This window comes from Echinops telfairi, unplaced genomic scaffold (genome assembly GCF_000313985.2).
Source record: "Echinops telfairi isolate 266 unplaced genomic scaffold, ASM31398v2 ScPeMD7_7421;HRSCAF=8459, whole genome shotgun sequence".
Classification (NCBI taxonomy): Eukaryota; Metazoa; Chordata; class Mammalia; order Afrosoricida; family Tenrecidae; genus Echinops; species Echinops telfairi.
The window spans coordinates 17,212,463-17,221,412 of NW_022111321.1; the positions used below are offsets into that span (position 1 = coordinate 17,212,463).

The window sequence follows — 8,950 nt, forward strand, 5'->3', positions numbered from 1 at the left end:
CCCCTCCCTCATGAGCCCTTGATAATTTATAAATTATTATTTTGTCATGTCTTGCCCTGTCCGACGTCTCCCTCCACAAACTTTTAAAAATCTCCTTGTATTAAGATTTTTGCTTTTGTGTTCTCTGGTAAGAATGGTCTAGAATTTTCTCTTTTCCCCCTTCTTTTTGTCCTGTGCATTTCTCATCATTTTGTTATCAGTTATTGATTAGCTTTTAAAAAGGAGATGTTTCTTTCCATCTTGTGTTCAAAGTATACTGTTATGAGGCAGTCAGTTAAAACTGTGTTTTTAAATTTTAGAACATTTTCTTTCTCCTTGCACCCTCACCATGATTAAATCGCCTTTAAAATACGTTGTGTATTCACATTTCTCTTCTAGTGCTCCCTCCCACCTTCAATGTTTACTCCCCAGAGCCACTCCCCCATATCCTCCATAACTCGCCTTGCGTCAGTTATTATCTCTGTGCATCCACTTCTGTTCTTCACAACCTGCTAAGCCCAACAGAAACTGTAAAGAACACAAACGAAATAAGGTGATAAAGATAAACAATAGTAATATAAACATAAAAATACAAACAGTGAGTGAAAAAGAAAAGGCTCCTATCAATATTTAAAAGTAAGGGAAGATATTTTTGTCATAGAACATACAAGAGATCCTTGCACTCAAAACAAATTCAGGTTGGGCCTAAAGCAGTGCTTCTCAACCTTCCTAATGTCACCACCCTTTCATACAGTTCCTCATGTTGTAGTGACCCCCAACCATAAAATTAATTTCGTTGCTACTTCATAACTGTAATTTTGCTACTGTTATGAATTCGGTGACCCCTGTGAAAGGGTTGTTCAATCCCAAAGGAGTCCCCACCCACAGGTTGAGAACCACTGGTCTAAAGGAAAGTCCACTTACTCAATATCAAACTTGATCCAGCATAATCAGCATTACAATGAACTGTGTGTGATACTAACCCTGTTCCAGACCTTTGCCTGTGGCTACAGGGGATCTGCCAGTGGCTTAATTGGATTAGATACTCTGCAGATGGGTCTTGGGCTCCCACTGTCCTCCACTGTCTTCCACACATTGGGTGTTCACAATTTTAGCTCTGAGACTTCTTTCTTTGTCATATTTGCATTTTGCTATTGTCATCTTTGGAGCACACAGGCTGTGTGCTTCTTTCATGTGGACTTCTAAATCTATTTTCATGTATGACACCAACCGTAAATTTAGGAGTTCCTCAGAGCACACCCAGGTTTTGATAATTCTCCAGATAGACGTTTAGAACACACCAAAACCTGCTTTGGTTATGTTTTACTTCAGGGAAAGAATAAGGGTTTAAGATCAGCCAAAGGAAGAGACACATGAGCTTCCAAACAGTTTCTGCTTTCCTCTCCCTGTGAAGTCAGGGCACTTAACATTTCCCAGTATCCATGAGTCTTAAGAAGACATCCCAGCCCAGTTCAGATCAAGTCTCTGTAAGTCTGATGTTAGCCAATATGTCCGATACCAATCTATAAATTCCTCTTCAGACTCATGAAACACATGAAATGACGCCAAACGCTGGAAGATACAGGTCAGTGGGTGGAAAGTCTTGTGGATCCAGTGGTGGTGGAAGCATCTCAGTGCTGGCATGGGTCTCAATGTGGCTCTTCGAGTTCCAGGGCTCTAGAGTAGCTCCATGTGTTTTGTCATCAGAGAGTTTGTCTGTATCTGGCCTCCAGTCAGCTATTTATCTCCGTGCTGCCTCCAAATTGAGGTCATCAAGCTGAGACCAGATTAACAGACTAGATTCTACACCTTCTCAAATTGACACCAGATTATATAACTACCACATAAATTGACTGATTTTATGTTATCCAAAGCTCTCACAGCTTGCATTAAGTCTTTCCGGCATGACCAGTGTCCTCTTTCAGACTGTACAGGTGTAACCAGGCCCTGTGCTTAATCATATTCATCAGACATAGCGTCATAGGGCCCAGAAATCCCTACCAGAAGGCTAAGGCAAAGGCTGGGCCATTTCTTTGATCAAAATCAAATTTTTTGCTGCATGCATTTAAACAATTTCCTCTGTGGTGGTCTTCCTATGGTACTTTTATAGCAGGTAAAGCTTATAGAAAATAGTTCTTTTAAAATTTGAACTTTGCATTTCTCTATTAGAAGGTAGAAATTATAGAACATTTTTTGCTTTATTTAACTGCCTTTAAATTAAGCTATTTTTTCTTTTTCCTTTTTTTTCTTTTTTTTTTAAGAATAAAGGTTCTCTTCAGTTTGAAGATAAATGGGATTTCATGCGTCCTATTGTTTTGAAGCTTTTACGTCAGGAATCTGTTACAAAACAACAGTGGTTTGATCTGTTTTCGTAAGTAATCTGTTAATTTTAACTTTCTGCTAATTAAATGAAATTTTGGTGATGTGTTTCTGTACTAAAATGCACTATGTAAATCTAGATTGGTCTGTTTATCACCTGTATGTCAGGAGTCTCCCAAAGTTTTCCCCCAAGGCAGAAATTCCTAGGAAGGATTCAGGAGACTCAGAATATAGTTGTACTCACAGCTATGTTTCCTTGCAGCAAAAGGACACAAAAATAAAGTCAACTAAGAGAAAAGGTACAGACTTTTCCCAGTAGAGTGACACAGGACAAGCATGAATCTCCCAGCAACAAGTTGCAGAAATATGTGTGAAGTTATTTACCAGGGAAGCTTGGTAGAGACTCGGTGCTCAGATTTATCATTGAGATTTGTTCACATCGGCAGCCTCTGTCCAGCATAGCCCCAAATTTTGGACTCCCAGAAGAAATGGTGCGGTTCAGCACGGACTGCATTGTTCTTACAGTCAGTTCAGGCACAATGGCCATCGTTTTGGGAATACTTGACTTCGCTGTAGGAAATGATTGACCATTCCAGTTCCCAGAGGTCATCCAAGGGCCAGCCTTATAAGCGGGCCTTCCTAGGAGCGCAGTCTTGGGCCTGCTATGCTAACTCTTTTACTCCTTTTGCCCAGAACGGTTATTATTATCAGTAGGATCTGAGCAGAAGAGTGAGATCAATTTCCCCTTTAAGAGTCCTGGATTTAACCAGTTAAAACAAATCCTATTAACTAGGAAAACTAAAGGTCTTGTCAGTTTCTCTTTGAACCATTCTTTTAAACTGGCATAAGGCATTGATTCAGGTACAGCACAACTCTGGCCAATAAGTTGAAGTTGATTTGAAAGCCTTCTGGGATTGATGCAGTGCCACTGATAGTCAATGTGTACACATAAGATGTACAATTCCACTGGTCACATATGAGAGTTTTGGAAAGAATGGAGTTACCAGAAATAGTTACCGTATATTCTCGAGTATTAGCCGACCCGGATATCAGCCACAGCGCCTAATTTTACCACAAAAACGACATTAAAAATGTACTGAAAAACTTGGCTTATACACAATTATGTACGGTTTTGAGAAACGATGTACAAATGCGCTTTACACAATTGATGTGTGTATGGATTGGGATAACAGTTGTATGAGCCCCTAATAAAATGTTAAAAAAAAAAAAGATAGAATGCTAGTGGACCTTACAGGTGTGCTTATCAGGCTCCTTACAGCCCCAGCCTGGTTCATTTCCTATCTCCTCTTGGAATTTAACCTGATTTTGTTACCAGTTTTCATTCACATCCCTGGGGCAATGGAATAATTCTGTTTCTTGGCCAGGAATCTCTTGTTCCTGAAAATCTTAAGACAAAATATAACAGGAACAGGTAGTGGTTACACTCACTATGATGTATGGGACAAAGATGTTTTTACATAAAAACATGCTAATATAATTCAACCAGGTAGACGTGTCATGTTTAGAAATTGATTAGGATGGAATTATGAATTTTCAAAAGTTTTCAAAGTGGGTTTACATCACCTTCTACCTTTATGTTTATCTAGTGAGTGATCTAGAAATTTTCTTAGGACAGTTGCATTTAATAACGAAATTGTTTTAGCTAAGGTTTATCCAACAGGAGAAAGACAAAAGTAAAGTCAGGTTATCGATTCATAGGTGCAAAGGGCAACTAATCTAGAAAGTTAAGCATACATCAGTAGTAGTGAACATCTCTGAGAGGGAGTTGAGGAGTTTGCTCAAGGAGGCATATGCTTGTTATAATGCTTTCTCTTTCTTACCTTGTAGCTTTTGCCGGAGTCAAAATTAGCCTCAGTGTCAGAAATATAGAGCTGATTAGTAGTTTGATTTCAGATGGCTCTGTCAGAGTTAGCTCTTTTCTGTGGGCATCTGCAAGGGACTCGGAAAGTCTAGCTAGAATCCATGATGTTCTCATAGCTCATGGCTCCACAAAAGGGTATCTTACATTCGCAGTGGTCTGCCAACTGCCCATTCGTTGGGCCTATGCCTGCTTTGGGTTCAATACAGCTATGCCAAGATTGAAACCGCCCAGACCAGACAGTGATAGTATCAGGTTTCAGTTAGCCAGAATCAGGCAGTTCACATCTGTGAATTCAGAATTCGGACTCATTGCCTGTCTTAGGCTCACATATGTATCAGAAGTAACTTTATATTAAGAAGTAATTTTATATCAAGAAAGCATCCTAGCCCAGTCCAGCTAAAGTCCACTAGCCCCAGTCCAGTGGCAGCCAAAGCCCTCATCTTCACATAGCTGAAGGCCAGTGACACAGAAAGGTGATGCAAGAACATCATAGGCCAGTGGGTACAGAGTCATATGGACAAGGTCGGTGGGAACATGACAGGGCTCTGATCGCTTTCTAGGTTCACAGCCCATGTGGGGCTTTCCTGTAGGCAGACATAAAGTCCTAGCAAGCAAGGCCCAGGACTAGGGAGAAGAAGAACATTTCTTACTGTCTTTCTTGCAGAAAAGGGTCACACCCCAAGGAGCTGTCATTAGGCTGTGACCTGATTGATAGGTTGTGGACTCCACCACAACAACGTTCACACAGGGTCAAGTTGACATAAAATCGAACTGCCTTTTCTTGGTAATAGCACAATTAAGATATTATGGAGCCAGACAGTTATGTTTTAAGTCCAAGAGACAGGAAAGATTTTTTAGGCTCTTTTTCATCTTGTCAGTTTTAAGACTCCAAGTTGACCCATTCAAAAATGCACGTGGTAAGTAGGCTGTAAAATATTTAGCCACTAAAGCACAAACATGTGATTTCATAAATACTAATTAGCAACTGATAATAATAAATAATAGTTAGCAACTCTACCACATGTCTGTCAGTTTGTTGTCCTGTGGTGGCTTTCGTGCTACTGTGATGCCGGAAGCTATGTCACCAGTATTTCAGATACCAGCAGGGTCACCCAGAGTTTCAGCGGAGATTCGAAACTGTGAGGAAGGACTAGGCTATCCACTTCTGAGGAGTTAGCTACTGGCAACCTCATGAATAGCAGCAGAGCACTGTCAGGTGCTGGAAGATACTGGAAGTGCCGAGGAAGAGGTGCCTTATACAATTAGAGTCAGCCATTATGTCGTGGATGGAGTTACTTTTGGGACCTTCATTTGTTGATGGGGCACGACTTAAAATGAGAATAAACAGCTATAAGCATCTATTAATAATTAGAACATGGAATGTACAAAGTTGAAATCTAGGAAAATTGGAAGTCATAAAAAATGAAATAGGCTGCATAAACACTGATATCCTAGGCATCTGTGAGCTGAAATGGAATGGAATTGACCTGGTACAGGAAATTGGATTTTTAGTAAAACTGGAGAGAGTGACAAGCATTCAGAGTGGTGCAGTCGGCCACCCTCTTTGAGCCAGGTGGCACTGTTTTCCAACTCTGTGGGCAAGAGATTTGGTTTAAGTATCTACTTGCTGTACCCCATAGGTTAACCTCATTTTACTCCAGTTCACCCAGATTTTAATAAAAATTCGTATTTGCTCAATTTTGCTACTTAGCTATGATTGAAGTTATCTCATAACTTAAAATTTCACTCTAGTTCACCCAGATTTTAATAAAAATTAATCTTTGCTCAATTTTGCTACTTAGCTATGATTGAACTGGGCGGAACCAGCCTGGAACCCTGAATTTATTATATATAGTAAGAGAATCTGAAACATCATTTTAGTGAAAGGGTACATGTAGTAGAGTCCAAGGGAAGTCAGGCACAAGTTCCTCAAGAGTCCTCTCCCTGTGGAGTTTCACAGGATGCACTTAATGCCCCCAGTATTAGCAACTAATTGAGCTAATACTTGTAAAGTGTTGTTTATCAGAGTAGCTCATTAGAGACTCGGTGCCCATGGTTTTACTGGAGACTAGTCATGTGGGCACCCTGTCTCTAGCATGTACCAAAATTCTAGACCCAGGTTTTTGGCATAAACTGTATTGTTTGCACAAAAGTTTAGGATCAGTGTTCCTCTTTTATCAGAGAATGGTAGAAATTTCCCCAAAATCCAAGTGACCAGACACCAGACAAGGGACAGTCTTGGAAACAGATCTTTCTAGGCATAGTAAGTAATATCATGCCTGTTGTAATAACTTTTCTGAATACTAATGAAGTACAACTATATCATTGATTTTATTATTTAGGGAAATAATTCAGTAGTAATTGCATAATATTAATTTATTTCTGTGATTCTCCCTGTGAGAATTTAAAGTTCAATAAGAAACAGCTGAGGCCTTGTGAAACTTTATAGCATTCTTATATGGTTTTTCTTTTTCTTTTAAAGTATTGTAAGTTGAGTGTTTTGTTATTGTCCAGCTTATGTTGACATCATGATTTACTATCTTTAAAACTGCTTGTTTAATGAGCACTAATGAATGGGGAAGGAATGGAGAGGGCTGGTCTGCTCAACTTACAGTGTTCTCCTGAAAAGAAATGTTCAAGAACCCGTAGTTGGCAAAGTGGGTAGCCCCACAGCACCATTATTTCTATCAGTATGTGATCTTCTCAGGTGAAAACATTCCTGGATGTATTGTAATGCCATCGTTGAAATTATGACATCCAATATCTAAAAGCTTTCTAAATCTTAGTCATTGTACACACACGCACACATACACTTTATCGTACTCTAGGTGAAAATTTACTGAGCAAATTCATTTCTCAATGAATACTTTATACACAAATTGTTTCATGACATTGGTTGCGATCTCCACAATGCATCAGCACACCTCCTAAGTCCTCCCAGGGTTCTTTGCTCTATCTGTTCAATTTCTTTGTTTTCTCATCTTTGCTTTGGGGCAGATATTGCCCTGTTGGTTGACCGAGCTAATTGCTCTGAGAGGTGCATTCTTCACATTGTTTCGTAGCCCCGTTTGATAGTGAGCCCAGTGGTGTAGTAGTTATGCATTGGGCTGCTGGCTGCTCTGAGAAAGACGAAGCTTTGTTTTCTATCAAAAGCTACAGTCTCAGACACCACACGGTCTGTTCTACTCTGTCCTATACGGTCACTATGAGTTGACATCAAGTTGATGGCAATAAATATGAGTTTGAGTAGATTGAAGGTGGCCTCATTTCATATTTTCATTTCAAGTTGGTTTTTCTCTTTTTGAACAATAAGTATGAAGAGACCAACAGTTGTATCTTACATATCCACTCAAAAGACCACACGCACTACTAAGCAGAATAGAATGTAGAACATTATGAACTGTGCTTGGCCAATTACCCTTGAAGTCTCCTTGGCCTCCAGGTCTGCTGAGTCAATTCAGGTATCTAAGTTGTTTCTCTGTGTCCCCTCCGTGTTCTAATATGTTTACAAGTTTATATGCAGCATTTACAAATATGTTTGTAGAAATAGCTACCACCATACCTATATATGTGTACAAGTGTATTCTTTTACAACCTCCCCTACCTATTTAGAATAAATATGTTTCCACTTACAAATTATTGTTAATTGCAGGTGTGTGTATGCTAAAACATTGATTGAATTTGTCTTTTATTCTATCATATTTCCAGGGTCTTCTCTGTGCTGACTTCTCCCATATTGTGTATTGCCTTTCCTGTTACCAGAATAATTCTTATCTAATATTTAATTAGTGTTTCCCTTCTTCTCTCCTCCCTGTGAATCATCAAAGTATGTTTCTTTCTGTGTGTAAACCTGTTTTTGACTTTTTATAATACTGCTTCATACAGTACTTGCCCTTTTATGTTTGAATTATTTCAGTCAGCATATTTTCTGCCAGATATATCCATGTTGTAAGAAGTTTTACAGATTCTGTGTTATTTTTCATTGTTGTACAGTGTTCCATTGTATGTATGTACTACAGTTTTTTCTAGAACATAAATAGAAAACATGCACAAATGTGCAAGACAGAAGCCATGGTATTTTAGATCATATCTTTTTGTGATTATATGCTATAATTTCTCCCCTGTGCTTTGGATCATCAAGATAGATACTGGTGTACTGTAGGAGAGGTTATACAAAGGTAGCATACGATACAAAGGAAGGGACTATTTGAGAGGAGGCAACCTCATCATTAGAGGAAATAGATGATGGAAGGTATTTAAAAAGGATTTTGGTTTCATCCTAAGAGAAACAGATCCAAAAATAAAAAAAGACATACATAAAACTTAAAAAGAACACTAATATATAGTTCTCATACTCAGTTGGAAGCTCTGGTGACTTGATGCTGAATGTACTTTCTGGAAAAGGACCTCAGAGGCTTGTTATTTTTGCTGGGGTGAGATGACATCTTGCTGTTCTTTGATTTGCATCTCTAATGTTTAATGATCCCTGATAGTAGTATGGGTTAAGGTTTGGGCTGCTAACTCCAAGGTCAGTGCTTGAAACTCACAGCTGCTCCGTGGAAAAAAGATGAGGTTGTCTTTTTTTTGTTTAAGTGTTAAAAAGCAAAGATGTCATTTTGAGGACTAATAGGCCCCTAGCAATGGTATTTTCTTTTTTCTTTTTATTTTTTTAAAAATCATTTTATTAGGGGCTCATACAACTCTTATCACAAGCCATACACACATCAATTGTGTAAAGTGCATTTGTACATTCATTGCCCTCATCATTCT

The 8,950-nt window shown here is 38.9% G+C and overlaps 1 protein-coding gene across 1 annotated transcript in view; it reads left to right on the forward strand.

Moving 5' to 3' along the window:
- The window catches only part of CUL5 (cullin 5), a 92,190-nt gene that overhangs the window by 28,577 nt on the left and 54,663 nt on the right, over window positions 1-8,950 (forward strand). The window contains exons 2-3 of the mRNA XM_045297737.1: window positions 2,241-2,350; window positions 6,663-6,666. Of these exons, the coding sequence (XP_045153672.1) occupies window positions 2,241-2,350; window positions 6,663-6,666 (114 nt within the window). The remainder of the gene's footprint in view (window positions 1-2,240; window positions 2,351-6,662; window positions 6,667-8,950) is intronic.